At 36.0% G+C, this 17,749-nt stretch overlaps 1 protein-coding gene across 1 annotated transcript; it reads left to right on the top strand.

The window, feature by feature from the left end:
- Positions 1-1,728: 1,728 nt before the first annotated feature.
- Positions 1,729-17,502, top strand: LIPN (lipase family member N). The gene is made up of 9 exons (XM_040975757.1): positions 1,729-1,879; positions 2,450-2,567; positions 4,914-5,112; positions 7,610-7,719; positions 9,576-9,712; positions 11,470-11,616; positions 12,891-12,962; positions 13,445-13,516; positions 16,344-17,502. Exons 1-9 carry the CDS (start codon positions 1,745-1,747, stop codon positions 16,575-16,577), a joined length of 1,224 nt encoding a protein of 407 aa, XP_040831691.1. The 5' UTR covers positions 1,729-1,744; the 3' UTR covers positions 16,578-17,502.
- The last annotated feature ends 247 nt before the right edge of the window (positions 17,503-17,749 follow it).

The raw sequence follows: 17,749 nt of genomic DNA, 5'->3' as shown, positions 1-17,749 counted from the left end.
AGCTCTCTAGTTTGTAACTGTCACTACAGCCATCTCTCACTCTTTAGCCTGATGCCAAAAGCAAAAGTTCAGAAGTTCCTCGTCAATCAGAAGTCCTCAGGAGCAAGGGAAGTTCAGCTTTCTGGGTAAGATGGACATTTATCACAACTGGGAGGCAGGCTGGGCATGGCAGTCAGGTGCCAGGACTCTGAAGTGGGACTGCCTGCCTGTTCATACAGGAACTGTCTTTTGATGGTTCTATGACCGTGGATAGGTTTTAAATCTCTCTAAGCTCTTGCTGTTTTCATTGATAGAATGAGGGTAATAAGAGTATAAATTGCTCATGGAGCTATTTCTTTAAAAAAATAATTTATCTGTTTGAAAGTCAGAGGTATTGAAAGGGGGGAAGGAGAGAGGCAGAGAGTGAGGGGAAAGCAGAAAGAGAGAGAGAGAGAGAATCTGTTTCAAATGGCTAGTTTACTCTCTCCATTTACTCAGATTGGCTGGAACTGAGCCAATCTGAAGCCTAGAGGCCTGAGTTTCTTCCAGGTCTCCCACAAGGATGAAGAGCTTAAGGAGTTGTGCCATCCTCTGCTGCTTTTCCATGCTCATTAGCAGGGAAACAATTACTGGAGGTGAAACAGCTGGGTCTTTAAACCAATGCCCATATGGGATGCTGGCACTGCAAGTGGCAGTTTTACTTGCTATGCCACAACACTGGTATTATTCTTTGAGGTTTAAATAACATATATGAAGTATTTAGACTAGTGCTTAACATAAAGTAAGAATTGAATAGATTCAATTATTACTTTTAAATTAAACTGCAATACATCTACACAGGTATACAGCCACCTTCAACTGTATAGTAAGTACATGGAAAGCTACTTAGCTTCAAAAGTGAATTCTGTATTTTTATAAGCCCCATGTTACTTTGTTTAAGTAAAGACTCTCTGATATTATTCTGATTTATTTTTAGACTAAGAAACAGTGTGAAAGTATTTAGGAACTTAAAATACATTGAATGTGTCTACCTTTTCTGTCACTTAATTCACACTGTGTCCTTATGAGCAAGTCAAAGTATTAGCATGATTTTACTAACAAGAAAACCCTAAGAAACAAATTTCATAAGTAGCTAGCCTGAAGCTAAAGATCCTCTCCTTGGTGAGGCTGCACTTCAACTTCAGTCAGATTGACTGCAAAATTCACATCAAAAGAGACTTACACAGTTATGGTGGTGACCAGCCCCTAAGGAGACAAGATTTTGAACCACAGCAAGGATGGGGGATTGCAAACTGAAATTGACAAAATTTGACCCACAGTGTCCATGACCAGTGATCACATCACTGGAAATTTAATGAAATTATTATACCTATCTGCTTATTTATTTTTTAAGGGAGGCGTCACCTGTATGTTACTCTTTGCTTTGAGGGCTCCTGGGATGGATGGATATATGATACAGCAACTTGCCCTCTGAATGTTTAGGCAATTTCCGCTAACTCCTATGTGAATAAATACTCGAAATAATTGAAAACTTCAAGTAAAATGAGACCAAAACAAGCTTGCATGTTAGATTAAATTCGTTTGATTTTCAGAATTTGATTTTGTCAAGGTAAATTCTATGTGCAAACATAGATGAATCGTACTCCGATTTGTTCACTGTATTTATCCCCTTATAGTATTATCTGTTTTCCCAGAGAGTTGTACAAATATTAGGGTGCTATTTTCATTTCATTAGTCAACAGGAATGAAAAATTAATCTGTGAATATGAAATGTTTTATGCCAGGCATTTTCACGATGTGGCTGTTTTTAACAACAACTTGTTTGATTTGTGGAACTTTAAATGCTGATGGATTTTTTGATTTGGAAAATGAAGTAAATCCTGAAGTGTGGATGAATACTGTAAGTCATGAGACATTCTAAAGAACATCAAATGAAGCAGGAGTAAGGTGTGGTGAGATTATCAAGACTCTTTTGGACAGCAGAACATGTCAGATAAAAGAGTAGGCAAAATGGTACTTACTACATCTGTAAGAATCAAGCTAGGCAGATCTGCTCTTTTGGTTGAATAACAAACACATGTAGTAATGCAAGCAGAATTAACTGACAGCATCACTTCCTCTTTTAAATTTATATTAAGAATATGAAGCCATTAGGATGATAGATGACTGCCTTCCAATTGTCTAGAACTATAATTGTATTACCTTTAAAGCAACAAGAATATATTTTAAAAAACTGACTTGAGAAAGTAGCTGTATCACAAAGAACGACTCGAGTATTTGCCGGTAGTAGATATTTTCTCAAGTCCCATTTACTTTTTATCAAGGCATTTTGTAAAACAATTTTAGTTGCCTTGGGCTAGAGATTCCACATAATAATTCCTTCTGCTTAGCACACACCAGATGCTGTGTGCTGGCTCTCGGTGCAAACCTTCAGTGAAGTACAACTGGTGCCTCTATTTCCACTGGGCAGAGTGAGATCATCACCTACAATGGCTACCCCAGCGAGGAGTATGATGTCACCACCAAGGACGGATACATACTCTGCATCAATAGAATTCCCCACGGGAGAAGTCAGCATGGGAGCACAGGTACGGATACGCCCTTCTTCGGAAGGAGGAGAGTATACCATTCAAACTTAGTGCTGCCTACTTATCCAGAAAGTGACGGTATTAACAAAATAAGGCGGATTTATCAGATTTGGATTAATTTAACAAATTTAAGAGGGAATCTTATTCTTTTCCTTCTAGACAAAAAATCTAAAAATACAACAGGCAAGACTGATCTTGCTAAAAACAAGTGGGCTTTCTTTCTAGAATGTAAATGCCAGGGTGCAGCCGACATTGGTATCTCATAACTGACTCTATGTGTTCCAGGAAAGTGGATTTCCTTACTGCTGAAAGATTTTCAGGGATGGATCAGGTTGACAATGAGCTACCTTCTCTCTAAAATCAAGCTTCCCTCCTCTAGTTGGAAAAGCATATGAAATGACAATGGCTTTTCTGAATGAAAACTTTGACATTCACATACACTTTAAGACACAGTTTGTAGAATGAAAGATCTTAGTTTGAACATGGCTTGAATCCTAGAACACAGGGAAAGCTATGCAAAAGCAGGGAATTCTACTCTTGGCACAGCCTCTGAAGAGGGAAAAATAAGAGTTAGCAGAGTAGCTACCGAGGCTCAATGAGGTATTACTTACAGCAATTGCTTACCACGAAGCTTAACCACTGCGCCACCGCGCCGGGCCCAAGAATTTCTTTTTTAAAAGAGGATCTATTTATTTTTATTGGAAAGGCAATTTTAGAAAGATTTGGGACTAAAACCAATTTCTAAAAAATTTACTTGAAAGGCAGAATAACAAAGGCAGAGAGAGAGGGTGGAGAGAGAGACAGATCTTTTATCTACTGATTAACTCCCAGATGTCTGCAACATTTGCAGTTGGCCAAGATGAGGTAAAAAAATAGTGACCGGAAGGAATTCAATCATGGTCTCCTCATAGGATGGCAAGGGTCCAAGTTCTTGGGCCACTTTTCACTCTCTTCCTAGGGGCATTATCTGAAAGCTGGATTGGAAGCAGAAAAGGCAGCACTGGAACTTGTACTCTGACATGGGATCAAGGTGTCACAAGCAGCAGCTTAACCCACTGCACCACAAGGTGCAGTTCTAAATACTATAAGTCAGCCAATGCTCCCAGCAGTGCTATGACATGGATAACACTAAGACTCAATTTCACAGATGATGAAATTCAATCATGACAGCTCGTAACAGACTCCAAGTCACACACATACAAGTGACAGAACCAGAATGTAAGCTCAACAACCTGGCTCCAGAACCTATGCTATTAGCTGTTAATTTAGGGCACCTTTCTGAATCATCAGCTTGGTTCTTCCCACTTGCCTGAATACTCTCACCTCCCAAATTTGGGAGCTGGTGAGGGACAATAAGCTGGTTCCTGAAGTTTTCAAATGCTCTCGGGTGAGCCAAGGCTTGAAGAGAAACAAAGGAGGAAAAATGAATATAGTTTGGCTTTTTGTTCTGGGTAGGTTTCAGTAATGTTTCAGGTGTAGTCCATTTATCATAAGTTGTCTCTTTCCCTCATTCATTTGCCTCTGTTGTTCCCATTAGCATTCACCTCCTCTTTTTTGCTGGAAAACTAATAGGACTCCTTCAACACATATTGCATTCTTGTAGGCCATGGCCAGTACACAAACACACCTTGATCTCCAATGGGGTTTATGTCCTGATAAACCATTATACCAATATAGTTAGAATACCTCTTACCTAACCTACTGAACATCATGGCTTAGGAACATAATACACAGTGTCTATTGTTTACTCTCAGGCTCTCATAAACAGGCATTGTGACCACTATCACTGTCTAGCATTGTGGGAAAGGATCTTAGCAAATACAAAATTGGAAGTGTTGTTTCAACCAAATGCACCTCTATTTCACCTCATGGTGAAGTCAGAAAATCTCTTGTGAAACCATCTTAAGTCAGTGACTGTCTATGCATGACAGGGAACGGGGACGTTACAAGCATGTGCTTTGGCTTAAGACAGGGCTGAGTTTTCATTGCTGCTCTGAGCTTCGCCAGCTGATGACTCCTAGAAAGGTTACTTAGTTATTGTAAGGTCTGGTTTTCACATCCATCAAATGAGGCTCTTTGAAACAAATGCGGCATTTAATTTTATTTATTTATTTATTTTTAATTTTACTTCTATTAAAAACTGCATTTTAAAGTAATTCTAAGAATCAAATAAGTTAATGCATAAAAATCTATCTGCTTAGTGCCAAAGTATGTAGTCAAGAAACGGAAGTTAACAAGAGGAAAATTGGATATTGTTTGGCTTTTTGTTCTGGGTAGGGGTCTATAATGTTTCAGGCATAGTCAATTTATCATAAATTGTCTCTTTCCCCCATTCATCTGCTTCAGATCCCCGGCCAGTTGTGTACCTGCAGCATGCCCTGTTTGCAGATAACACCTATTGGCTGGAGAATTTTGCCAATGGCAGCCTTGGATTCCTTCTAGCAGATGCAGGCTATGATGTATGGATGGGAAACAGTCGGGGGAACACTTGGTCAAGAAAACACAAGACACTCTCAGCCAATGAAGAGGCATTTTGGGCCTTTAGGTAAACTGACATAAGTACAAATAAGATGAAGGTTGGGACAATTTCTTTAAATAAATAAAATAGTGTGTCTGGTATTATTACAATGTATATGGAGTGATATGGAGTTCCTCGGCATTTCTACTAGCATCTCCAAGGAGAGAAACAGAAAACAGCTTTAATTTTTACAGATTCTCACCATTTTTCTTCCTGATCTGCCACATGGGTGCAGGGGCCCAAGCATCTGGGCTCTCCTCTGCTGCTTTCCCAGGTATGTTAGCAAGGAGTATTGATTGGAAGTGAAGCTTTTCAGTCTGGACTGAAAGTGGCACCCAAATAGGTGGTGACTTTATCCATCAGGCCACAACAAGAACCTGTAATACTACATAGGTATGTCCCAAAGCAATATTCAGGAAACCCCTGTGTCCAATTCACACATCTTCTTCAACCAATATTTATCAATGCACTCTATACTTGAGCTAGGTTCTGCGCATTCAGTGACATTCCCAAAGCCTCACCTCAGGAAGCTTACCATCCTTCTAGTAAATACTTCCAGAAATTTTATCTCTTGCAGGGCCAATCAGTATTGCAAAGCTGATGCGTAGCAGCACTATGTATTTAGAGAAACTATGATTGCGGTTGTACAGAATATTATTTCTAAGAAAACTCTAATATGAGTTTTTTGAAGCATGGCTAAAAGCAAGGAAGAAGAACCTCTTGATATGGAGATAACTTCTTTCAAAGGGCATTTTTTTCTGCTGGCACCAGAGAATAGGCCGATGCCTGCAATAGTCTTCATTCGTGGGACTTAAACCATTGGTTTGCAAACCTGCTTATTATTGCAATGAAATATCCAGCACTCACTGACATATTCAGAGCAGATAAGAGATAGAAAAATTTGTTAGGATCAAAGCTCTAGAGAAGGGTCAAGGTCAGTAAATATTTGTGTCACTGGTTTTTCCTGGTAGTTTGGACATTCCTTAATTGCAGGGGTGGGGAGAACATTTTTACTGCTAAAATCTATTTGGATAACAACATTGGATAACAACAACAATCAAAATCATCATCTTCAGTGAAATCCTGTCTTTTTTAACAAAAGGGATGCAATTGGAAGCCATTATGTCTGGTGAAATAAGTCAGTCTCAAAAACACAAATTTCATATATTTTCTCTAATATGTGATAGTTAAGATAGACTACAAAATACAACATATAGAAATGAAATGTTGATTTAGGAATATGATTGTTATTTTGAGCCCTTATTTATATGCCTGTGGAATTGTATTTTTCAAATTTGTTCAAAGTTATTATTTATAGTGAATTAAGTCTGCAAATATAGACTGGATTAAAATTTTTTCTTAGCAAAAACTGTTGAAGAGAGGAGAAGGAGAGACTGGGATTTGGGGGAGAAGAGAAGGGTGAGAGAAGTGAGATTAGCTTCTTGAAACTATAGAATGCATAAAATTCATTCCGTTTATACTAATAAAAAACAACAAAAAGATAATAAATTTCATTCTGCAACCTTGAAAAAGGAGTATGATGAACCTGAGATTATGTTTTTATTTAAATTAAATTAAAATAATGAAAATAGATCTATTAAACTTTAAAAATTACCCTGAAACATATTTATTGCATTTTAAGTTCTACCTGCTGTTGCCTTGGCAAGGCCAGATCAAATGATTCTACAGGACTTACAGGATCCAACAGCTGGGCGTTCCACACCCCTGCAGCCATTACAGCAAGTCTCTGATTTTAGAAGTACCAATTCAGAGATTGCTTCACATGTCCTTTAATAAAAACAACTGTAGCTCATGGGTACTTGACTTGACCCACTATTTTACAGGCCTTTTAGTTTCTCATTTTAAAATATAACTGAAATGGCAGTATGGAATGAGGGGATATGTTGAATATGTATTTATATCAATGGAAACCCAAAACAAATCAACACATTATTAAATGTCTACTAGGAACCAAACTCATTCTTTGACATTATCAACTCAAATGCAACTCTGTAGAGCAGGCACTACCCTGTCATTTCTCAAGTAAGAAACTTGGGCTCTGAGCATTTAAGTAACATGAAAAGTAACAGCACAGGTAGGATCATGATTGTAAACAGTATCTAATTATATTATATTATATTATATTATATTATATTATATTATATTATATTATATTATATTATATTATATTATCCTAAGAGTCACGAAATCCCACTGGGGAATTAGTAGTCCAGCCATGCAAATTAAATAGGAAAAAGAAGGGGAAAGGAAGGCAAGCAATGAAAAGGGAAAAGAAGGAGGCTGAACTTCTGGTGGTATCCACAAGTCTTGAAATAGTTCCTGTTATTAGAAACAAGCTATGAAAATTAAGAAAAAGCTATTCTAACATTCACCTAATTGAATAAATAATAAAATACACACCGAATGTGTAGGTAATGTAAAATTCTGCATGTAAAAAAGTGAGCAAGTTTAGAGTTTTCTACTTAGAGATATTTATTTATAAGTCTTTCTTTTATTTTTGCAGTTTTGATGAAATGGCCAAATATGATCTCCCAAGTACAATAGACTTCATTGTAAATAAAACTGGTCAACAGAAGCTGCATTTCATTGGACATTCACTTGGCACTACAATAGGTATGTCTGCAAGGTTCAATATTGGTAGAGTCTTGCTAGCACCCTGTAAACTGGAATAGAATAACTGCTATGTAAAATGCCCCATGATATGCTAAGTGACTGTGATTCTGCAGTTCTGAGACTCTGTTGGGCAAACATTTATCTCACAGCTGCACAATAATAATAGCAATGAAAATTTCCAGAAGTGAAATGAATCTGAAGAGGCCATCCTAAGTGACAAATTTCTAGTTTCCTTCTAAGCTGCAAAAGTGAAGTCCAATACCATAACAAAACTGCAAAGGATGATGAATATATATCAACCCTACTTTGGTCAGTGCCCAATCGGATTGAAATAAAATAAAAAGTGACAGTGTTAAATTTCATCAAACAGGAAAGATAGGGCCACATGTTGATGAATTTTACACAAAAGCTTACTTTAATAAATCAACTGGGTTTACTTATTTATTTAGCATGTGACTTAATATTTATAGAAAAGTAATTAAATATAAATACTATTCTGTAATTTTAAAAGTTTTTTTGATAAAATTGTCCTCTTTTCTTTAAAAATTACTTAATAATTACATAGAATTTTTATGGAAAGAAGTAAAAAATCTAATTCCAAATAAAAGTCTAAAGGACTCATACTAATGCAAAGATTCCAACTTTAAGGGAGTAAGCCACGTAAAAATGCACTATAAATGCAACAAATCAAAAATTCTTAACAATTTTATTATCACTATTGTCAACACTAAACTTAACGTTGATCAGTAATTTATATGGATAGGCAGTTTAAAGGTTGAGTAGACCATGAAGATTAGACAGTAAGCATGTACTAAAAAAGTATCTAAGAACCAACAGGAAATCCAAAAACCATTGATAGGCAGTTATACCACACATATATGATATTGAGTACTCATTCTGTGTAGGAACCAAAAAAATCTTCTGCCATCCTTAACACGAACCCTTCTACTATTGCCCCCTTCTGATAGCAGAGGAAACAGAAGCCCACACAAATTAGTGACTTGACCAAAGCCTCCTAGCACTAAGAGGCAGGACATAGATTCAAACAGGCTCACTCTGAACTGATTTTTGGAGGGACTTTTTACAAAGATACCTCAAGAAGTTCAAGTGAAAATGTGATTAAAAGATATTTATTTCAGTGGAAAAAAATTTAAAGCTATGTGTGGTTTTTTTTTTCATTATATGCATTTTCTGTGAACTTTTTAATGATCCTTTGTAACATGAGAAAGACTTGATCTGAATATGAAAAATTGCTTGTGATTTAGGTTTGTTCTTGTATTTGTTCTCAATGAAAAAAAGAGAATTGGAATACATTTGGGTCATCATGGCATTTTTCAGTAAGAATTTGAGATATAGTAATTTTTATATAGGGGAAGGATCTACTGTTTGCAGGATATTCAACAACCCAAGCCCCAAGGCACTCTATGTCAGAAGAGCTCTCTCTCTCTCTCAAATGAGTGTGGCCACCACCCCCCAAATTCATCTCCACACATTTTCAAATACAGAATTCAGAACATTTTATCAATTTTTTTCAGTCAAATATTTAAGCTATTTTTTCATTTAGCGCCTGCTTGCAAAGTGAAGTTGCCTAGAGTTGCTGCTTCCCTGCTCACTGCCGACTACTCCATCTCCTCCAACGAAGTGCAAATACAGTTTGACAATACAAGAGAAAATGAAGAAATTAGAAAGGACTTGAAGGCTGTTGTCTTGGCAAAATAACCCACAAGAACCTCCAGATTTTTCCCCAGATTCACTTCAATGGAACAAAAACTGTTACACAGAACCCCATTTTTGTTAGTAGAAATATTGTTTGAGTATTTCTCGTTTTTATAAGGTTGTCTTTCCCATTCTCTCAGGATTTGTAGCCTTTTCCACCATGCCTGAACTGGCACAAAGAATCAAAATGAATTTTGCCTTGGGACCAGTGGTTTCATTCAAATATCCCACAAGCATTTTCACCAGTTTTTTTCGGCTTCCAAATTCCATAATCAAGGTAGGCTACTCTTTTTAGCCAAAATTTACCTAAACAGTGCATTTTGGATCATTAAATTGAAATATTTTTTCAATCTTTTATGAAGGGAAATAAGAAATGTACAGAATCTATAGGAAACATTCTATGACTGTGTGTGTGTGTGTGTGTGTGTGTGTGTGTGTGTGTGTGTGTGTGTGTACTCATGTGTGAAGGTCTGTGCATAGTACCCACAGGTCCCATACACAATTTACTACTCTAGGTCACTAACAGGGCCAAGTACATGTCTGAATTTCTCACTGAGCTCAGATCACTAGATGGTCTACTCACAAACTCTCTTCTTCAGCATCATTGGACAATTTGGTGAATTCACAATGCCCCCTCTCCAAGAAAAGATACTTTTCAAGTTTCTTATGATCATTGACATTGCTGACACTGGCACTAGATAAGTGTAATAACTTATCTGTCCCCTTTCAGGGACAGCTTGCCACAAGGTACTAAAGCTAAGAATTCAGAGCCAAGAACTCATTAAAAAATCATTTGGGATTTTTCAAAGGTAGAAAGGATCCGTTTTTTTTTTTTCAACAACAAATTTGAAATTTTATCCATTAAAGAGGTGACCTTTTCTTGTTTGTTTTTATTTCTCTATGAAGGTCATGGCTACAGACCAAAATATTTTTACCACAATTACCTTTTTAATTAGGGGTATTGGGAAAAATGGTTTGGGGCCAAAATGAAGACCAATTAGAGTATCACCATAATTCATACACAAGCAGATGAGTCCATGGTTTAGGGTGGAGTGTCGGGAATGGAAAAATAATAATTTGAGAACTAACACAAGGAAAAATTTCCTTAGGGCCTAATGATTGGTTTGCTATGACTTAATGTATTGTATACTGTAAGCAGAAATTACGTAGGTTCCCTTTTGTGTGGCTAATAGTTCTGTATCAAAATGTGTTGTCATAAGTTCTGAATGTCATCTACACATGAATAAGCTAATTTGTTAAATTCATAGGTACACTCATCTAAATGTAACTACATCTATTTCATTTGTATTTCCCTTTCTACCTAGATGAGCCATAGGGCAAGCAATGTTCTTAACTTACCGGTTTCCTATGGCAAAAATCCCTGCCTCTTTAAAACACATGCTGTTTCCTATTCAGTTGCCCTCGGACATGCCTAGACTTCAATTGTAGCTTTCCCCTGCCCCAAGCTTTCTTAACCTGCACAGCAACACCATCCTTCAAAGTTCCTTTCTTAAGACCCACAAGTTTTAACCACCCTGTCCTGATGATTCTATCTAATCTTGGTGCTCTGTAACACTCTTCCTTTACTATTTTATTCTCTGCTTTTCAGTGTGAGATCTAGCTATTCCGGGACAGTAATAGGAAGCCAAATGTGCACACAGACAACATGGGAAACTATGCTTTTCCTACCTCATCAATGTAATATTTAGCCTCAAGAAGAAATTGTTGCACCTTTCTTGCCAACAGAGAGACATAAACATTGACAATCACTGATTAGACAATACAAGAGAGCTTCACTGTGGAGAAGAAATTTGAGGTTTAGAATCATTACAATCTATGTGAATAATGTGTGGGGATCTTTCTTGTTTGAAGATAGACATGTAAGTCACTTCCTGAATGAGTTGTTCATTTAATCAAAACAGCAAATACAACAGTAATATATCCCCCAAGTCTGAATGAGTTATAAAATATGAAAGTCTGAATGGTTCTTGAGAATATATATATATTTATTTATTTATTTATTTATTTTCACAGGCTCTTTTTGGTACCAAAGGTTTCTTTTTAGAATTTAAGAATGGGAAAATTCCTTCTACTAAAATCTGCAATAATAAAATGCTATGGATGATATGTAGTACATTTGTATCCTTATGGGCTGGAGCTAATACAAAAAATATGAATATGGTATGTATAAACAAATGTGCCTTTTGATAATTCTAACTTTCCCTTAATTAATACTGATATGTCTACTATATTATATTAACTCATACGGGATTCCAAACCTTAAAGGCAGATATCTCCTATGAACAGAAATATACTAAGATAGTAGTCTAGAAAAGAATGCTTCATTCTTCTATATTGGGCTAAAGTTGAGAAACCGAATGTTCTAGAGTAGGTGGTAGTTTCTCACATGTCCACAGTCAGCCACAACTTAGTATATATAATGTAAATATATTGTGTGTGAATACATTAGTGGAAAAACAAAATTCTGGAAAAGAAGAGAAGCTCATACAAGTATTGCACTTATTTCATGAGCTTTCCTTTGTGGGTAATGATGATCTCAAAGAAAACTCATTACTTGGAAAATGTACAACACGATGTAAGGTCAGTAGAATCCACTTTCTATGAAGCAGTAGCAGTCCTGTTTCATCAATTATATTTCCTGTTATTGAGAACTTAACAATTAGAAAGGGGAGGTTACATTTGCAGCCTTGTTCTGTTAAATTGTCCTATTATATTCCAAAGGTCAGCCAACAAGACTGCTGCAGTGAATCCAGTTACAAGAAACCAGTCCTCAACCAGCCAAGACCACTTCTGTTCTATTAGAGGCTATATTATGTTAGACTAAGATCTCTGAATAACCATTGATCAAAGCCTGCTTGTCATAAAGTAGATTTTTAGTGATTTCTTATGGGATTAGGTTAATTATAATCCAAGACATTGAGTGATGATCACTATTTCAAAGATTGGAATAATTTGAAAAGAATTGGCTTATAGATTTACTTTTGCAAAAGTTCAGCAGGTTGGTAATATGATGTTTTGTAAGTTATTTTGATAAATAAAACCAGAAACTCACAGATTTTAAGTAACTTGTCTAAATCTATAAATTTGATAATAACCTTAGAGCCTTCAGATTTTCTGCCCTACTGATTTTTGAGAGTGCACATGTACCACCTCCACTCATACTTGCTTTGATCCTTGATGCCTATCTATTGCTGTAGCCTCTTCAAAATAAGCAAATCTTACAGATTCAGAGCTGTTGCAGGTTTAGTCTCAAACAATCCTTTCCAGTAGTCAACCCATGGTTTACTCACATTGTAGCACCTGGCATAAATACATATTTATCTAGATTATTCTGCCTCATGGCTCTCAAAAACCTCAGCATTCGTTTACTCATTTTCAGAACACAATTATTTTATTGGGTGGCCATTGGTTTAACATGGTTTTGTTTCTCCTAGAGTCGAATGGATGTATATATGGCACATGCTCCCACTGGATCTTCAGTTCAGAACATTCTGCATATAAAACAGGTGGAGTCTTTGTCAATATTTTCATTATTCATACAAAGTTAGAATTGGCCCTGTTGACAGTCCCACAGGAAGGAGCTTCGTGACTGGCTTTCAAGGTGTCATTGTTTTCATATTTATGCTTAAATTTCTCTGAATTTTAAGAGAAAGGACTCCATGGTGCAGATCAAATGAGTGAGCTAAATGAACCCATCTTACATCCAGCTTTGTAAAATAGGCCTACAGGAGGAAAAGAAATACATTGAGACGTCTCAGGGGAGCGGAGACTCCCCCTGATAGGAAATATATGGGATTAGACTTTTCTAATGAATCTTGCTGTTTTTCCTCTAAACCGAGGTAGACCATTGTCCCCTTTCAATGGGACCCCATTTTTCACAATGATAATTTCATAAAAATCACCTGTATATGGGATTTTTCTTAGATTTGCTGTTAGCTGTTATGATTCCTACTGTTGCAATTTCTTTCCTATAAACCATTTATTTCAGCTTTACAGATCTGATGAATTCAGAGCTTATGACTGGGGAAGTGAAGCTGAGAATATGCACCACTACAATCAGGTGAGCTACTCAACGGGTTCCAGAATGGAGATTTTGAGAAATTACAATCAAACTACTTGAGAATGCTAAGAATCCTTTCTGGAAATTGGTGGTTTGGATGTGCACAGATAGAGATTTTTAAAAGACGTCTAATTTAACTTGTACTCATTTGAATTTTAGAAATAAAAGAAGCGTAAGAGTATGCCTAGAAATAACTAGATATGTTAGCATACATATTGATGTATTAGCTGGAATTTTTAGCATTATACTTCTTTCATATAATGATTTTGCTATTTTGTGTATAACTCTAGAAAAAAAGTAAATGATATTCTGATAGACTTCTTCACACAATTTTAATGTCTACATGAAAATGGAAATTGTTTCATGAGAATCTTGACAGAATAAACAAATAAATACTTCTTGACTCAGCTGAAAAAAAAATGAGGTTTCAAAGGCAGTTTTAAAGATATTAACCAAAACCATTGAGATGAGGCTTACAATATCTTTTTTCAAATAACTTCACATATCAAAATGTGAACATTTATTAAGTAGTATATGTTTGTTCATCCCTGCCACCACTTTTCTGTTCTTATAGTTAGAGGTTAGGTCTAAATATGAAATAAATATATTACCCTAACTTTTTATCAAACTAATCTTTTCAAAGGCACTACTAGTACAAATACAGAACAACTAAGTTGTTTCTGAGCATCAAAACAGTCAATCACACTGGTTAATTTCATAGTACTGAACTAAATTATTAGAGGAATATTTCTACTAGCTCCAAATTCAACAAAAGTTAGACTATACTTGTTCTTTATTTTTAATTACTTAAGATATGCCTTACATATAAAACTAATTTTATGTTTTTGATGCATTTTGAAAAATTATTCATTAGCACAATTTTACCATAATTCAGATACAGAACATTTTCTATTATCTCCAAAGATTTTCTTCTGCCTCTGACTGTATACAAGCACATATTTGGAAATGTTTAGAACAGCTCAGAAAGAAAATAATCTGCAAATGCCAAAGTGGTTACTTTCAGAGAATGGAAGAAAGGAGGAAGGAGATGGATCAATACAGAGCTGTAAAGAGCTCTATTTTTCTTCCATTATTTTTATTGATCGTATTATATGTTGTTTACATTTTAAAAATGGAGCAACACACACATACGTTATTCTGAGTCACAGTCACGCTCTAAGCAATGTGAGAGTGTCAATATCTAAGGTATGCGAACGTGTTGAAGTGTAGCTGGTGCTATCCTGCTCCTGGCCAATCCTGTTTAGTTTGTTTTGGGCTTTTTATTCATTTGTATGTAACCAACTTTTGTCACATTCCTTTAAAAAAAATTGTCTCAGAGATTTGCACTCTTCTTAATTTTTGAGCACTAACTCTGTTCCCACTGTATGATTGAGTACAACAGAATTAACCTATGTCAGCTTCCTTACAGTAGGGAATTCTTTTATCATTTTTTTCACTAGTCCTTTCACACTTAGCAGTGTATCTGCTACATAATGTACTCAATAACTGTAGCATGAATGAAAATTTTAAGCTTCTCTTAACTACTTTGAAATGGTTCATTCAGGATTCCTTCTTTCTGTATTAGAAAATGAAGTTCCTATTATTTTCCAAATTATCCCATTCCCGTGTTCCTCATCCCATCTCCTCCCACCTCCCTCTCCTCCTGGATCATTTTATTATCTTAAGTGCACTCCTACCTCTTATGAAAGACACGGGAATGAAACTTCCTTTAACCTATCAATTGAATCAAAGTATCATTCTGTCACCTTAGTTTTAGCAATGCTTTTCAACATCTAAAAGAACTTTTTCTCTTCTGCTCATTCTGGAACCTTAAAAATTACCGCTTTGGTCTTGATCATTCCATATAGCTACTCTATTTGGTATTATGCATGGCTTTTGATTGACAAATCCAATGGTCGACTTCCACGTGTTGCATCCTACTGTTCCCTTCTTGGAACTCATGTGCCTCACTTTAACTTCCATCATGCAGTGCTTTCTGACTTTTCCTTTGGGTTGATGGCTACCTTTGATCCCACCACTCTTCCATTTATCACTCTGGAATTTTTGGCCTTCCTCCAGAATTATTCACAATTCTGTTTCTTCTTTAAAGAATTTAGCGATTTCCATAGTTTCAATTTAGCCATTCATATATTAACTTCCTAGTGTTTTTTTTTTTAATTTTAGGACTCACATTCAATCTACTTCTTCCTAAAACCATCTTACTAATCGTTGCCCAAAGTAGGTGATATAAGATGGCTGTTGGTAAAACAACACTGCCTAATTCCCCAAACTTCTGAAAGTTATCCAAATTCCTTTACCTGATATTCAGATCTTGACTCTTTACCTCCAACTTCACATCCTGCTATGGAACCTTAACTTTTTTGTTTTTTGGGTTTTTTTTTAAGTTACATGGGAAGCTTGGCATTCACATTCATGATCTGCAAACACTTCTTGCTCCCACAGCAGCTCTCACTCTATCTCAATCAAACCCAGTGAGTGGTAGCTCCGCAGTCATTTCAAATGACTCCTGTTTATATGAATTTACCAGCTGGGAATAATTTCTTTATTGCTTTTACTTCCACTATCTATTGGAAATATTTGATAGAATTTAGCACACGCTATAAATGTTTGTTTAGCTGTTATGCCTTGTTCCCTCTTTTATAAATTCTGTGAAGGCAAGCAGCCATACAAGCTTCTTCCCCATTTCACTTGGTACTCAACACAGAGAGAACCATAGCCGATGCTCAGTAAGCAGCCTTTCTATTTATCCCAACTCAGTTGTTGCTACGAGGGTCTTGTTCACAAGTGCTCTATTTCTTTTTTACAGAGCCATCCCCCACTATATGACTTGACAACCATGAATGTGCCTACTGCTATTTGGGCTGGTGGTCATGATATCCTTATCACACCCAGGGATGTGACCAGGATACTTCCCCAAATCAGGAATCTTCGTTACTTCAAATTAATTCCAGATTGGAACCACTTTGATTTTGTCTGGGGTCTTGATGCTGCACAACGGATGTATAGTAAAATCATAGCTTTAATGAAGGAATATCACTAAATGTAATGCATCTACTTTTCAGTTAAAAATTTCTTGCAAGTCCATTTGTTTCTTTCTGAAAAGAAGTAGCAATGAATAGCGAGGATGCCCCCAGCACTCTTGATACCGTTTAAGATCATATGAATACTTCACTGCTTGTCATGACATAATGCTGACTTAACAATCTTTTACTTCTTTGAAACATTAGAAAATTTCATGAAAAACTGACAAATGAAAACAGTGTAAAGTTAAGCTAAGATGGAAGCAGAAGTCAGATTTGGCATATAAATGTTATCAATGTTATTCCTTCATCCTAAAAGTAATAGGAAACCATCCAAGATTTTACCTAAAAAAGGAAATTTAGTACTGTCCTATTTGGAAAATATCACCCAGACTGATAGAAAATGGTGGGGAAAGGATTCTGGGGGAAGACTGAATCTGGCCAAGTTTCCTGAGGCAGAGTAATCCCTTCCTGCTATATTCTACAAGCAAGTGGATCCGCAATAATCCAGAACTCACAGACCTGACACTACCCTGCCCAGCCCTGCTGGCAGATGCACAGGCTGCTGGCTGCCCTCAACACCAGTATGCATCAATTTAATAGACACACATTGATACGGAGCAATGATCACAATGAAAATCATGAAGCAATATGGGAAACTACTCATAATACTATGTAAAAACATGAAGAAGAATGTAGAATTATTTTACTCATACACAAATATGAACTAACTGTATAACTTTAGAAAACACTTCAGCACAATGAGGACCGAAGCATATAAAAATAAAATTAGCTGCATCAGGGTATTAAATGATGGATGATTTCTTAAATATTTCAAAAAAATTGTTTACATGGTAGTGATTATTTTGTTTCATTAAAGACTAATTTCGACATTAATTTTAATTACACATTAAATAAATGTATTCCATGCTTTTTCTGAACTGAGTTACGTGTATGAAGCTTATTTATAAGAAACTAATAAGAAAAACCTCCAAAGTGAAGAAGACTAGGAGAAAGCAATTTATACATGTTTGCTGTAGCACAGTGTAATTCTGCTATATGACTGCCTACAGAAGAAAACTTGACAATCAAAATAAAGACACCTTCACCTGAGACTTCCATAAATTATAAGCAGTTAATAAGTATACGATAATGGTAATTCATAGTTAAAAATACAATTCATACTACAACA

Source organism: Ochotona curzoniae, unplaced genomic scaffold (genome assembly GCF_017591425.1).
Source record: "Ochotona curzoniae isolate NIBS_2020 unplaced genomic scaffold, NIBS_Ocur_1.0 contig_2692, whole genome shotgun sequence".
NCBI classification, from domain to species: domain Eukaryota; kingdom Metazoa; phylum Chordata; class Mammalia; order Lagomorpha; family Ochotonidae; genus Ochotona; species Ochotona curzoniae.
Note: the sequence above shows the minus strand (reverse complement) of the source record. Positions and strands in the feature narration are given on the sequence as shown.

Excerpts from the sequence above, each read along its gene's own strand:
- LIPN (XM_040975757.1), top strand. The coding sequence starts at position 1,745 with ATGAAATGTTTTATGCCAGGCATTTTCACGATGTGGCTGTTTTTAACA. Across the intron at positions 1,880-2,449 it reads CTGAAGTGTGGATGAATACT|AGTGAGATCATCACCTACAA; the intron begins GTAAGTCATGAG and ends TCCACTGGGCAG. Across the intron at positions 7,720-9,575 it reads TTCACTTGGCACTACAATAG|GATTTGTAGCCTTTTCCACC; the intron begins GTATGTCTGCAA and ends CCATTCTCTCAG.